Source organism: Pristiophorus japonicus, chromosome 9 (assembly GCF_044704955.1).
Source record: "Pristiophorus japonicus isolate sPriJap1 chromosome 9, sPriJap1.hap1, whole genome shotgun sequence".
Lineage (NCBI taxonomy): Eukaryota > Metazoa > Chordata > Chondrichthyes > Pristiophoridae > Pristiophorus > Pristiophorus japonicus.
The window spans coordinates 146,084,738-146,100,075 of NC_091985.1; the positions used below are offsets into that span (position 1 = coordinate 146,084,738).

The following is a 15,338-nucleotide window of genomic DNA, read 5'->3' on the forward strand; positions in this document are numbered from 1 at the left end:
CAGATAGAGCTTCCTTCAACATCTCTCTCCTGTTGTAGGAGCCTTGCCAACAGTTCCCATTGGCAGATCCAGGCCTCCTACTCACTGAACCCTTCCTCGTTTGTGACAGACACCATAAAACATTCTTGGACACAGCGCACTGGACTTGTTTTGTATCAGCATTTTTTCTGTGTTTTTATGCTGTTGATTAAAAGTAGGGGCTGGAAGGCTGGATTCTGTTGGGCAGATAGATGTTGGAAGATAAGTGTTTTAAAAATAACTTTAGTTTAGTGGGTAAATAGAAATAAAGAACTTGGCATTTCTCCAGCGCCTTTTACGACCTCAGGATGTCCTAAAGTGCTTTGCAGCCACTGAAGCATTTTTGGAGTGTAGTCACTGTTGTAATGCAGAAAACGCAGCAGCCAATTTGCGCACAGCAAGCTCCCACAAATAGCAATAAGATAACGACCAGATAATCTGTTTTGATGATGGTGGTTGAGGGGTAAATATTGGCCAGGACTTCAAATAGCGCCATGGGTTCTTTTACATCCACCTGAGAGTGAAGGCAAAACTTCACTGTGAAGCGCTTTGGGACGTCCTGAGGTTGTGAAAGGTGCTATATAAATGCAAGTTGTTTCATACTTCCATATAGTTCACTAGTATGTGAAGAAACTAATGCCAAGAGTTCACAGGTGTGGCTAAGAGTTTGAAAAGACTGAAGTTCTGAGATTATCGTGTCACAAAGTGCGCCAATAATTTGGGCACTTGTGAGACATGCAAAGGGATCTTGCAAACGAGCTGTGCTTTTCTTACAGATTAAACTGGTCAACATCAACTCCACCGACATCGCCGATGGAAGACCATCTATTGTGCTCGGTTTGATGTGGACAATCATTTTGTACTTCCAGGTGACCCTCTGCACCAGTTATTTTACACCATCTCATTTACAATTATGCAGCAGACCGTGAGTTCTGCCGCGGCCGCCATTTTCATTGGTTTGTCTTCTAATGTGCAGATCGAGGAGCTGACCAGTAATCTGACGCTGCTCTCCTCGCTGTCCAGCAGCACCTCCTCTGTGGACAGCATGGCCAACTCCGAGACTGGGAGCCCCCCATCCAAGAGAAAGGTCGTCACTAAGTTTAAGGGAAGTGCCAAGAAGGCTCTGCTGAAATGGGTGCATTACACCGCAGGAAAGTGAGTCCCACTTCAAACCACCTACTTCAGTAAATAAGTACCAGGCATGCATTGAATTGTCATTTGTTTCCCCACATTGTGTATTGATGTTTGGTGTGTTTGTCTCTCTCTCTCCCTGGGCCGTGCAACATTGCCTGACTGATTTGTCTCCTGGCTTCTCTTAGTAGTGCTCAGTGCCCGGAGTGGGGTAGGGTGGGCTGGGTGTGGGGGGAGGTGTGGCTTTCCTTCCAGTTTTTCCTCCCTTCTTTGTCTTGGCAAGTGCTTTATCTCTGCCTCCCCTCTCCCATCCAGAAAATGGCGACGCTACGATCAGCATGTGGGAATAGCGATCGTCAAACCCTCTGCTGTCTCTACAAGCCAAACCCTTGCTCGCAGCTGTCACCAAAAAACAGAGGAGTGATTTTTGTCCCAACTAGAATTAGGATCAAAGTCACCTTTTCCTTGCTAAAACACCAGCTGAAAGTCAGGTCTGTCTCAGCAGGCATTAATTGATTCGGAAATTGTACGTGAGCAAGGCATTCGGAGGTTTTTGGAGAGGAGACGGTATGTGAACAGCTCCTTATCAGCATTCCGGTCATTAATTCGGAAACACTCGTACACACAAAGGGTTGGTAGAAGTTTGGAACTCTCTTCAGCAAATGGCAATTGGTGCTAGATCAATTGTTAATTTTAAATCAGAGATTGATAGTTTTTTGTTAACCAAAGGTATTAAGGGATATGGGGGCCAAAGCGGATAGATGGAGCTGGGTCACAGATCAGCCATGTTCTCATTGAATGGCGGAATAGACTTAAGGGGCTAAATGGCCTACTCCTGTTGCTATGTTCCGATGTCTCTCGTTGTGAACCAATGTGTCTTTATTCACACATGATTGACAGTCTGATTTTTTTGGACTGTATAAGCACTGGGGAATTCTCCCATGGGCTTTAGTACTGACCATATGTACGAGCTCGAGGTTGAACGCATTGCACATGTACAACTTTGCGTCTGGGAGACAAACATGACCGTTTCATCCAAATGTCATGTCATTGGCCCAATCCTGTGAGAAGTGAGTTCTAATAGGGTATTCGAATCCTTTACGGACTGATTCTAATTTATTGTTTCTCCACTGATTCAGTACCTTGCTGTGTGACTTCTGTTGTATGTGTATTACTTAACCCCTAAATAAACCTGACCATCCAGTTATAGCTTGTAAGCATTTAACCTGCCAGTCTGGTATTTTTCTGCATTTTGATAGAGACAGGAGGAGGTGTTGGGAATCTCACGCTGCCTGTAGTGCACGATATGCTGCAATTGAGGGCCAACCTTCCAACCTGGACATGTTATCCCATACGTGATACGTATAAGAGAGCGGACTCCAGATCAAACGAACCTCAATCTGCTGTGAATGGCCTTTAGTATCAGTGTGCTCACTTGTGTGCGGAGGCAGTCATTGGCCTTTTTAGCAACAGGTTGCAAGCGCTTGGTACGCTACTGCTCCTATTTGGGTATTCACTTCAGTGGTTCTTCCGAACTGCTGACAGGCAAGCTTATCAATTGGACTTGGAATGGAACTGGTGGAACTCCCAATGCATTAGCGGCTGTGATGGAGTGGGAGGGCAGGGGCGGCACTGGGAGTGACCCTGTTGTGGACACGGAGCCTTGTTTTTGGGTTTCAATCGTAGGCTCGAGGCAGGGGAGCACAAACTCGTGGAATGAGGGACACCTCTTTTAACGCTGTGTGTCCTGATCCGCCCATGAACGGCAGAGAGGCCCACGGCTGCTTCCTCTGTGGTTCCCCAAGACCCTTCCTGGGTCTGAAGGAAAAGAAAGGCTCCTCAGCCTCTGATGGGAGTTGTCCTGGTCCCTCATGAAAGGATTTCAGTCCACTATGGAGTTCCAGGACTGGCTCATGAACTGATAAGAACATAAGAAATAGGAGTAGGAGTCGGCCATTCGGCCCCTCGAGCCTGCTCCGCCAATCAATGAGATCATGGCTGATCTTCTAACTCACTATCCCCGTATCCCTTGATTTCCTTAATATCCAAAAATCTATCGATCTCTGTCTTGAATATACACAACGACTGAGCCGCTATACCCCTCTGGGGTAGAGAATTCCAGAGATTCACCACCCTCTGAGTGAAGAAGTTTCTCCTCATTTCAGCCCTAAATGGCCAACCCCTTATTCTGAGACTGTGACCCCTGGTTCTGGACTCCCCAGCCACAGGAAACATCCTTCCTGCATCCACCCTGTCAAACCCTGTAATAATTGTGTATGTTTCAATAAGATCACCTCATTCTTCTAAACTCTAGAGAATATAGGCCTAGTCTACTCAACCTCTCCTCATAGGACAATTCCCCCATCCCAGGAATCAGTCTGGTAACCCTTCATTGCACTCCCCCTATGACAAGTATATCCTCCCTTAGGTAAGGAGACCAAACCTGTACACAATACTCCAGGTGTTGTCTCACTAGGCCCCTATACAATTGCAGTAAGACATCTTGGGGCCAAAATTGCCCCCCGCCAAAAACGCAGCGCACTTACCCTGTTTCAGCTGCGGTTGATGCGTGTCCTCTTGAGCAAAATTCCGCTCTTTGGCTTTTTTTTCTCTGGCGGACCAGAAGTTGGTCATAATGGGGGTGGATGTGTTGCGATGAGCGGAAGTTCAGTCACTAGAGGGGCAGAAGTGGGGGGGCAGGCGGACTTTCTGCCACTGCCACTCATCAGTGTAGCGCTGATGACGTCATCACGGTGCCGCGACACCACGTCTCTCCCCTTCACTTAAAGGGGAGATCGGTGCGATTCTTGCAGTTAGGTCCACGAGGTCACCAGGGAGGGTTTCTGCCGGGCCAGCGGGTCCCAAGCACTAATCCTTGCGGTACCCCACTAGTTACAGTCTGCCAACCCAAAAATGACTCTCTGTTTTCTGTCCGTTAACCAATCCTCAATCCATGCTAGTATATTAACCCCAATCCCATGAGCCCTAATTTTGTTTAATGACACCTTGTGTGGCACCTTATCAAATGCCTCAAACAGATTTGTTAAACATGATTTCCCTTTTATAAATCCATACTGACTCTGCCCAATCTTTTCTAAGTGTCCTGTTACCACATCCTTAATAATAGATTCTAGTATTTTCCCTACTACTGATGTCAGGCTAACTGGTCTGCAGTTCCCCGTTTTCTCTCCCTCTTTTCATTAAAATTTGGAGCAGGAGTAGGCCATTAGGCCTCTCAAGCCTGCTCCACCATTTAATAAGATCATGGCTGATCTGATCTTGGGCTGAGCTCCACTTCCCTGCCCGCTCCCCATAACCCTTTATTCCCTTATCGATCAGAAATCTGTCTATCTCCAACTTAAATATGTTCAATGACCCAGCCTCCATAGCTCTCTGGGGCAGAGATTTCCACAGATTTACTACTCTTTGAGAGAAGAAATTCCTCCTCATCTCAGTTCTAAATGGGCGACCCCTTATTCTTAAACTATGGCCCCTAGTTATGGATTCCTCCACGAGTGGAAACATTCTCTCTGCATCTAACTTGTCGAGCCCCCTCAGTATCTTATATGTTTCAATAAGATCACCTCTCATTCTTCTAAGCTCCAATGAGTATAGGCCCAACCTACTCATCCATTCTTCATAAGTCAACCCCCTCATCTCCAGAATCAACCAAGTGAACCTTCTCTGAACTGCCTCCAATGCAAGTATATCCTTCCTTAAATAAAGATACCAAAATTGTATAGAGTACTGTAGGTGTGGTCTCACCAATACCTTGTACAGTTGTAGCAGGACTTCTCTGCTTTTATACTCCATCCCTCTTCGCAATAAAGGCCAACATTCCATTTGCCTTCCTGATTATTTGCTGTACCTGCATGCTAACTTTTTGTGTTTTATGCACAAGGACCCACAGGTGCCTTTGAACTGCAGCATTTTGTAGTTTCTCTCCATTTAAATAAAAATTAGAGTTTTTATTTTTCCTGTCAAAATGGATAACCTCACGCTTTCCCACATTATACTCCATCTGCCAAATGTTTGCCCACTCACTTAGCCTGTCTATATCCCTTTGCAGATTTTTTGGGTCCTCCTCGCAACTTGCTTTCCCACCCATCTTTGTATCATTAGCAAATTTGGCTACATTACACTCAGTCCCTTCATCTAAATCATTCATATAGATTGTAAATAGTTGAGTCCCCAGCACTGATCCCTGTGGCACCCCACTGGTTACTGTTTGCCAACCGGAAAATGACCGATTTATCCTGACTTTCTGTTTCCTGTTAGTTAGCCAATCCGTTGTCCATGCTAATATATTACCCCCAACCCCATGAACTCTTATCTTGTGCAGTAACCTTTTATGTGGCACCTTATCGAATGCCTTTTGGAAATCCAAATACACCACATCCGCTGGTTCCCCTTTATCCACCCTGCTCATTACATCCTCAAAGAACTCAAAAGAAATTTGTCAAACATGATTTCCCTTTCATAAAACCATGCTGACTCTGCTTGATTGTATTATGCTTTTCCAAATGTCCTGCTATTTCTTCCTTAATAATGGATTCCAGCATTTTCACAACGACAGATGTTAGGCTAACTGGTCTATAGTTTCCTGCTTTCTGTCTGCCTCCTTTTTTAAATAGGGATGTTACATTTGCGGTTTTTCAATCCGCTGGGACCTCCCCAGAATCCAGGGAATTTTGGAAGATGACAACCAATGCCTCCACTATCTATATAACCACCTTTTTTAAATCCCTAGGATGTAGGCCATCAGATCCAGGGGATTTATCGGCTTTCAGTCCCATTAATTTCTCCAGTAGCATTTTTTTACAACTATTAATTTCTTTCAGTTCCTCATTCTCGCTAGACCCTTGGTTCTCCACTAATTCCGACAAGTTTTTTGCCTCGTCTTCCGTGAATACAGACACAAAGTATTTGTTTAATTTCTCTGCCCAGGCATGCCCCGTTAACATGGGGAGGGTAGGGGGGAAGATCAGCCTGTGGTCCCTCCCCCGCCGATGGGAAATGGCTGGATGGAAAATACGGGGAGGAACCATGGTAAAACTGGGCCCGACTGCAAATTCCGTCTAAACCGCTTTTGATCCAAGCTGGAAATCCAGCCCCTTTAAATCTACAGCGAGATGGACTTTGTTGTGGACTGCAACTCGTGGAGGTTTCCCCCTGCTCTTTGCACCCTGCCCCCTGCCCCCTGCTCTTTGCACCCTGCCCCCTGCCCCCTGCCCTCTGCCCCCTGCCCCCTGCCCCGTCTCTGTGTTTTAATATAACGCGGCTGCAGTTACAACCTCTTACCAGCATACGCTGTCTTTTCTGAAGGCGAGCCGGCCTCGACGTGAAGGATTTCGGGCAGAGCTGGAGGAGTGGATTTGTCTTTCATTCAGTTATTCACGCCATCCGTCCAGACCTGACGGACTTGGAAAAGATCAGGAGCCGGTCAAACAGGGAAAACCTGGAGAGTGCTTTCACCATCGCTGAAACTCAACTGGGAATTCCAAGGCTCCTGGATCCCGAAGGTATCTGACACTGGCTGTTGGTCAGTTTTCAAGTCATATTAATGTCATTTTGACAGTGTTATTGGTGTGGCATAGCCCTGACATTCCTTGGGGATTCCGGAAGGATGTGGAGGCTTTGGTGAGGGTACAGAAGAGATTTATAGAACAATTCCAGGGATGAGGGACTTCAGTGATGTGGGGAGACTGAAGAAGCTGGGGTTGTTCTCCTTAGATCAGAGAAGGTTAAGAGGAGATTTGATTGAGGTGTTCAAAGTCATGTAGGGTTTTAATAGAGTAAATAAGGAGAGACTGTTTCCAATGGCAGAAGGCTCGCTAACCAGTGGGCACAGATTTAACATGATTGGCTTTGGAATACACTTACTTATAGGGTGGTGGATGCAGATTTAATAGCAGCCTTCAAAAGGGAATTGGAAAATTACTTGAAGGAGAAAAAATAGCAGGGATACGGGGAAAGAGCGAGGGAGTGAGACTAACTGGATTGCTCTTTGAAAGAGCGAGCGCAGACTCAATAGGCCGAATAGCCTCCTTCTGTGCTGTGCTGTTGTATGGTTCTGCGATTCTATGACTCCCCCTATCACCCACTGAATCCAGCGTCACTCCAGGGGGCTTCCAGCCAGAGTCAGAGATGGAGTCGGGACTGAGGGAGTTCCCTGCGGAATTTCAGGGCCCTTCATTTTATTCAAGGAGATGAACACATGATCAGTGCCAATACTGGGGGAAGAGGGAGGTTGTTAAACAACTGTGGGAGTGTCAATTCCGAGCACAATTCAGGGTAGCCAGGAGGAGTGGCATCCCCGATGTCACGGACCCTGCACCGAGCAATGCTGGTTTCAGATGGAGGTGCTGGCCGACCCTTCTACTAGTGTTCCAGTCTGCAGGGGTAGCCCTGCCACTCTTAACTGGATATTCTCCTTTCAGTGCAGCCAAACAGCACAATCCCACGGGAGATGACAAGAGGAGGCCTTCTGGTGTCATTCATCATCATCACAGGCACTCCCTCGGAATCCAGGAAGACTTGCTTCCACTCTAAAAATGAGTCCTTAGGTGACTGAACAGTCCAATACGAGAACCACATTCCCTGTCACAGGTGGGACAGACAGTCGTTGAGGGAAAGGGTGGGTGGGACAGGTTTGCCACACGCTCCTTCCGCCACCTGCGCTTGATTTCTGCGCTTGACCGCGCGTCATCTGAACGCTATTTTGGTGTTCCTGCATGTTTCAGGCAGGAGATTCCTGCCCAGAAGATGCCAAGGGATCGGTGTCAAGACCCAGCAGCATGGGCCTCTGCTCCTCCTCCTCCCTCTAACATGGACCATTCACCCATCATCCCTGCGCTCGCTGACCTACGTTGTCTCCTGGTCCGGCAATGCCACCATTTTATAATTCTCATCCTTGTTTTCAAATCCCTCCGTGGCATTGCTCCTCCCTAACTCTGTACCCTCCTCCAGCCCTACAATCCTCTGAAATCTCTGTGCACCTCCAAATTCTGGCCCCTTGTACATCCCCAATTTCCATCGCCCCCGCCATTGGTGGCCGTGCGTAGGCCCTAAGCTCTGCCATTCTCCCTAAGCTTCTCCACCTCTCTCTCTTCCTTCAAGACACTCCTTTAACCTAATTCGTTGTCCATGTTTCTGGTCACTTGTCCTTGTCCTTATTTGGCTTGCTGTCAAATTTTGTCCGATAATGGCCCCGTGAAGTGTCTTGGGACGTTTTACTATGTTAAAGGCGGTATATAAATGCAAGTTGTTATTATTGTTGAGGGAAATCTGATCCTCGGTATCATCAAAGGCCACAAAGTACAACTGCACCAATAAGCAGATCAGCAATGCACGGTTTATTTTCTTTTACTTGCAACCACTTCACCGACACTCGCCACTCAATCAGGACACAGCTCACCAATAAAAGTGTATAAATAGTGCACAGTATTTCAGAGGAGGAGCACAGACCCGGTTTTCTAACAATGATGCTTTCTGTGCAGATGTGGACGTTGACAAACCAGATGAGAAATCAATCATGACCTACGTAGCCCAGTTCCTGAAACACTATCCAGATCCACGGGAGACAGAGAACGAACCTCTAGAGGAAGAGGTAAGTCCTTTTTACCATTTCCCTTCCAGCTCGCTGCAGAATCATAGAATGATACAGCATGGAAGGAGGCTATTCGGCCCATCGTGCCCCTGCTGGCTCTTTGGTAGAGCTATCCAACTAGCCCCACTCCCCCGTTCTTTCCCCACAGCTCGGTGAAAGTTTTCCCTTCAAGTATTTATCCAATTGTCTTTTGAAAGTTACGATTGAATCTGCTTCCACCGCCCTTTCAGGCAGTGCGTTCCCGATCACAGCAACTCACTGCGCGAATTCTTCTTTCCTCCTGTCGCCTCTGGTTCTTTTGCCAATCACCTTAAATCTGTTTCCTTTGCCACTGGAAGCAACTTCTCCAAAGCAGTTCATGATTTTGAACACCTCTATTAAATCTCCTCATAACCTTCGCTGCTCTGAGAACAACCCCAGCTTCTCCGGTCTCTCCACATAACTGAAGTCCCCTCATCCCTGGTACCGTTCCAGTAAATCTCCTCTGCACCCTCTTCAAGAATCCGAAGGTGTGGTGCCCAGAATTGAACACAATACTCCAGCTGAGGCCTAACCAGTGTTTTATTTTTAAAGGTGCAGCATAACTTTCTTGTAATGGAATTGGGAAGCCTCCTTGTCTGGGTGAATGTATCGCTATTTGCAATGTGAAAGAAAGAGAAAGAAAGAACTTGCATTAATCTAGCGCCTTTTACAACCTCAGGATGTCCCAACGCGCTTTAAGTGCTTTTGAAGCCTAGTCACTGTTGTAATGTAATCTACCATAGCAGCCAATTTGCACACAGCAAGATCCCACAAATAGCAAAGCGATAATGATCAGATAATCTGTTTTAGTAATGTTGGTCAAGGGATAAATATTGGCCAGAACACCGGGGAGAAGGCCCCTGCTCTTCTTCGAAAGGTGTCACCTCCAGCAGTGCGGCACTCACACAGCACTGCACAGGATTATGTGCACAAATCTCTGGAGTGGGGCTTGAACCCACAACCTTGTGACTCAAAAGTGAAAGTGCTCTCACTGAGTCACGGCTGACACTATTTTCATGTAAGCCTCTCTGCCGAGTGTCAGCTTAACTGTGGGGAACATCACAGCAGATCCCGATCCTGTTCTTACCTGACACCCAGCAAAGTCACTGTAGAGCAATCAAGACCCCTCGGTTCGCTCCCCCTTCCCCCGGTAACAAAGCTGGATGGAGCATCGAATCAGGGATGTGAATCAGTATTTGCATCCAATCAAATCAAGGACAGTGTGAACAAGGATGATACTGAAGATCTGTCCTGCAGCCATTCTTCTTTGTTCACATAGGGGCCCAGCTACATTTTAAACACATTGTACCTGCCAATCTCGACAGTCTCCCACTGTCTGAAGCTGGCTGTCGACGGCACAGAGTCTTGCATTATTGAAAGTCACTATGCAGTTGCCAGGGATTTTGCCTTGTTGTTTAGAACATTCTCTTCCTGACATAAGCCTTCAAATCACTGCAGTAAAAAACAACTGTCTAAAATCCTTGTCTCATGATTCAATGAAACTTGGATCATTCAGTCATTATATCCCGAATTTTATAGCTGGAGTCTAAAACCTTTAATTACGTGGCGTTTTACTAAAAGGACATTACAGAAATATTTTTGATGGTTTGCACTTGATGTCTAAGTGCTTCATACACTTAATTTGTACACAGTTAATCTGGACACTCCAGCATTGTACCCAAATAGTTTATCTCCGTAAACTTGAGGTGATCCAAAACTCGGCAGCCCATGTCCTAACTCACACCAAGTCCCTTTTACCCATCACTCCCATGCTCGCTGACCAACATTGGCACCCGGTTCAGCAACGCCTCAAATTTAAAATTCTTATCCTTGTTTTCAAATCCCTCCATGGCTTCAACCCTCCCTATCTCGGTAATCTCCTCCAGCCCTACAATGGAGAAGTCTGCATTTCTACAGTTCTGGCCTGTTGCACATTCCCGATTTCCTTCGCTCCACCATTGGTGGCCGTGTCTTCAGCTGTCAAGGTCCTAAGCTCTGGAACTCCCTCCCTAAACCTCTCCGTCTCTCTACCTCTCTCCTCCTTTAAGACTCTCCTTAAAACCGACCTCTTTGACCAAGCTTTTGGTCACCTGTCCTAATATCTCCTTATATGGCTCAGTATCAAATTTTGTCTGATAACGCTCCTGTGTTGTGCCGTGGGACTATTTACTATGCTAAAGGTGCTATATAAATGCAATTAGTTGTTGTAGTGTGAAATAGCTTGGGTTCATGAAACAAGCCTGCACTATCGTATACTTGGTATTTATTCTCCCGCGTTGTCATGTAGCTTTCTGAGTATCGTATTACTTTAGTGCTCTTACACCACAAACCTGGATGATTAACAATAATCTTTTTTTTAAACTGTCAGAAAGCATTGACACTAACATGCTTATATTCTGAGGATACTGCAAATTTGTCAAAAATGGGGAAGCTGTGTGTGGCTGGGCAGCGCGTACGCCCTTACGATCAGGTCCTCCAGATGCGTCGCACAGCTTGTTTTTTCTGCTTGCTGCGCCACTTGTGTTCAGATTGACACTGAGTTGTTCAGGTGTTTGCAGGGCTGCGGAGAAAGAGCGGGGGATTGGGACTAGCTGAACTGCTCTTGAAGAGAGCCGGCACAGGCTTGATGGGCCGAATGGCCTCCGACTGTGCTGTAACCAATGTATAATTCTAAGGGGTTGAAATTGCCCCTATCTATAAGAGCCGTGACCGAGGCGGCCACGGGCCGGTAAGGACTCACCGCTCGGTCGGCACAGCATCGCCGACATTTCATAAATTGCCCTCCATTTTTTTTCCAGCCGTGCTCGTCACCGTGCCCACCGTGTTGTCGCCCATCGGGCACGTGCCGACCCCCCCCACCGACCGGCGGCAACCCCTTTCCACCCCGTGTGGGAAATTACCCCGCGGGCGCGAAGTGGCCGCTGCTCGGTGCCCGCGACAGCGTTCTCCGGCGGGAAGCTGTGTGTGGCTGGACGGCGCGTCCGGCCTTAAAGGGGAAGGCGCTCTACTGCGGCTGCCACTTCATTTTAATTGTCGGCCGACTCCGAGGTCGGCCCGACAATGGCGCCCACAGGTTCGGCCAGGCCTCCAACAGGCAGCCCGACACCCCCTCTTGGGTACCAGGCCACTGGCCCGGCCGAAACCCTCCCTGGTGGCCCAGTGGGCCAAACGAAACTAACTGCAGAGTTCACAGCGGCCCTCCCCTTTAACTGAATTGGAGGGACAGTGACATCATCAGTGTGACGCTGGTGACACCGACTGATGTCAGCCCCGCTCCACACGGAAGAAAAAAAAAATGTAAAGAGCTGAATTTCGCTCTACTCTCTGCCTCATGGGTCGGGGCGGAGAAAAATCTTCAAGGTCGGTGAGTGCGCCCCCTTTCGGTCAGAGGGCAATTTCGGTCCCTAAGTCTTTGATCGTTCTCATTGGTAAACGTTTCTCAAACCCTCTCATGAAATTGCATCCGCCCCATTCACAAAGTGCTCTGGTGTTTGTACATGGCAAAACAAAAAGCTTATGCAACGCTGTGAAGTTGTTGGAACTTGCTGCATCCCTTTGAAACTGACATCATTATTGTTCCTGATATTGATCACGGCTCGAGTTGCTTTCTAATTTCTCCCATGGGTGCGAAGGTATTTTTGGTTTATTTCTGGGAACTTGTTTCAAGATTTTCTTCCAAATTGATTTTCTTTCAAACCGTCTCGAAATATGTTTGAAAATGTCTGCGGTAACAAGCGATTCAAATGTGGCCATGGTCCGAGTAAATGAATAATTAATTGTTAATTCCCGACTCCTGAGAAAGTGGGACTGAGTGAGAATGATCTTGTGTATGGTTGAGTTGTGGGGATAACATAAAGATCATTAGCTGTGAGATCGATTTCACTATTGGGAAGACCCGACATTGCGTTGATTTCAGCGGGTGAACAGTGTCAGTTTTATGTCAGTTTAATTTCTGGATGAAATCGGACTCAGCGTCCCTTTCAATTTATACTGAATTAATTTATCTTCATAAATCTGGCTGTTTTCAAAGGAATTCAACATTACAAGCCTCACAGGAGAGTGGGGTCTCTATTTAAATCACCACAGGAGCCTCTTTTTTAATGGCAGTTGGATCAACAGTCTTTTGAATGGTGACTTCTCACTTTGTCTTTTGATCTACCAGCACCAACAGCTAAACAATGATTTAACTTTTCACTTACTCAACTTCTGATTTTTTTAAATTTATTCATATTTAATCTATATGTTAATCAATTTTGTTTCAATATACTGATTCTACTACAGTATTGTCATTAACCTGTTCCCTATTCGCTATGTCACTTGAGTTTTTCCCCGTGTCCAATCACGTGCACGTATTTTGGCTGCCGCTTCGGACCCGAGCCATTCAATTCTATTTCCACTTCTTTTTCCCACTTTTTCTTTTCCCTCTATCCCTCCCTGACCGTTCTCTCCTGTTGTCATGCCGCCTTTCATCTCTCCTCTCTCGAATACTCGGTCCTACCAAATCCCTACCCTAACCCTTCATTACTCTTCGACCTTCCTACTCTCCTGCCGTCGTCCCAGGCTCGACTTCCTCTTAGATAAGCCTACAGCTTGCCTCTGTTCCTCTTGTGGCATCCTCCGAAGGGCCATCGAGGCACTCGTCGCTGTCTCCTCACGAGTAGCAACCCCAACTGTCCCATCCTACTCTCTCACCGACCTTGCCGCCCAGCTTGCCCACCGGGGGCTAACTTTGCCAATCTTCTCCCCGTCCAACTCACCCCTCCAAACAATGACCCTGTGGACGTTTGCACTGGATCTGCCATCACCGACCCTCTCCGCACCTCCTTGCAGAATGTCCGTTCGCTTGCGAACAAGGCCCTTGCATCCATGAGCTTATTGTGGATGATGGCATCGACATCATGACCCCGATGGAAACTTGGCTGAGGGGTAATGACACCTTACCCTTCAATGAAGCCTCCCTGCCTGGCTATACCTTCCACCAGTTGCCTCGCTCAGACCGCTGTGGTGGTGGTGTGGCTCTCATCACCAAATCACACCTTGGTCTGTCCCCCTACTCCTCCAGCACTTTCTCCTCCTTTGAACATCTCCCCCTATTCCACCCCTCTCACCTTTCATTTAAAATTTCCGTTCTCTGACGCCCACCCAAGTACCATAAAAATGTTATCACCGAGATATCTTCACTGCTTTCCTCCCTCAGCCTCTGCACCAAGCGACTTCTCATCCTCGGTGACATCAACCTCCATCTCACTTCATCATGCTCTCTCTTTTCTGAGTTCACTACCCTCCTGTCCTCCCTTCGGGCTCAATTTTCCCCAGTGATTTGCGCTGTTTTTTTGGAGCAGGCTGCTCTTTTTGGCCTAAGTTGAAAAACCACAGTTTCCCCAATCAATTTGCACCAGTGTAACTCAGTTATGATTTTTTAAAGTCATTTTTTTTCAGCCAAAGGGGGTGTAACCAGCCACCTACGCCACTTCTGGTTGGCCGGCTGAGAGTTACTCCAGTTCTGATTAGGCCAGCGTATGTGGCTTGTCCTGAAAAACCTTTCCGAGAATTAAGGAAATCGGCGCAGGTAAGGAAAGTGGCGCAACAGATGCCCGGACACACGGAAAAAATTGAAAAACACATAGCAGCAACTTACCTTCAACCCCGCCTGAAGGCTGTCCGGTCCCATTCTCAGTCCCTGGTTCACACACACAGTCCGGTCCCATTCTTGGTCCCCGGTTCACACACACAGTCCGGTCCCATTCTCGGTCCCCAGTTCACACATACACTGTCCGGTCCCATTCTCGGTCCCCAGTTCACACACACAGTCCTGTCCCATTCTCGGTCCCTGGTTCACACACGCAGTCTGGTCCCATTCTCGGTCCCTGGTTCACACACACACAGTTCGGTCCCATTCTCGGTCCCTGGTTCACACACACAGTCCTGTCCCATTCTCGGTCCCCGGTTCACACACACAGTCCGGTCCCATTCTCGGTCCTTGGTTCACATACACAGTTCGGTCCCATTCTCAGTCCCCGGTTCACACACACAGTCTGGTCCCATTCTCGGTCCTTGGTTCACATACACAGTTCGGTCCCATTCTCAGTCCCCGGTTCACACACACAGTCCGGTCCCATTCTCGGTCCTTGGTTCACATACACAGTTCGGTCCCATTCTCAGTCCCCGGTTCACACACACAGTCCGGTCCCATTCTCAGCCCCTGGTTCACACACACAGTTCGGTCCCATTCTCAGTCCCTAGTTCACACACACAGTCCTGTCCCATTCTCAGTCCCCGGTTCACACACACAGTTCGGTCCCATTCTCAGTCCCCGGTTCACACACACAGTTCGGTCCCATTCTCGGTCCCTGGTTCACACACACAGTCCGGTCCCATTCTCGGTCCCCGGTTCACACACACAGTTCGGTCCCATTCTCAGTCCCTGGTTCACACACACAGTCCGGTCCCATTCTCGGTCCCCGGTTCACACACACAGTTCGGTCCCATTCTCAGTCCCCGGTTCACACACACAGTTCGGTCCCATTCTCGGTCCCTGGTTCACACACACAGTCCGGTC

At 47.7% G+C, this 15,338-nt stretch overlaps 1 protein-coding gene across 1 annotated transcript in view; it reads left to right on the top strand.

Annotated features, from left to right (window-relative positions):
* Positions 1 to 15,338, top strand: part of syne1b (spectrin repeat containing, nuclear envelope 1b) — a 420,847-nt gene that overhangs the window by 56,577 nt on the left and 348,932 nt on the right. The window contains exons 5-8 of the mRNA XM_070891000.1: positions 795 to 887; positions 995 to 1,173; positions 6,475 to 6,671; positions 8,649 to 8,758. Coding sequence (XP_070747101.1) covers positions 795 to 887; positions 995 to 1,173; positions 6,475 to 6,671; positions 8,649 to 8,758 — 579 coding nt within the window. The remainder of the gene's footprint in view (positions 1 to 794; positions 888 to 994; positions 1,174 to 6,474; positions 6,672 to 8,648; positions 8,759 to 15,338) is intronic.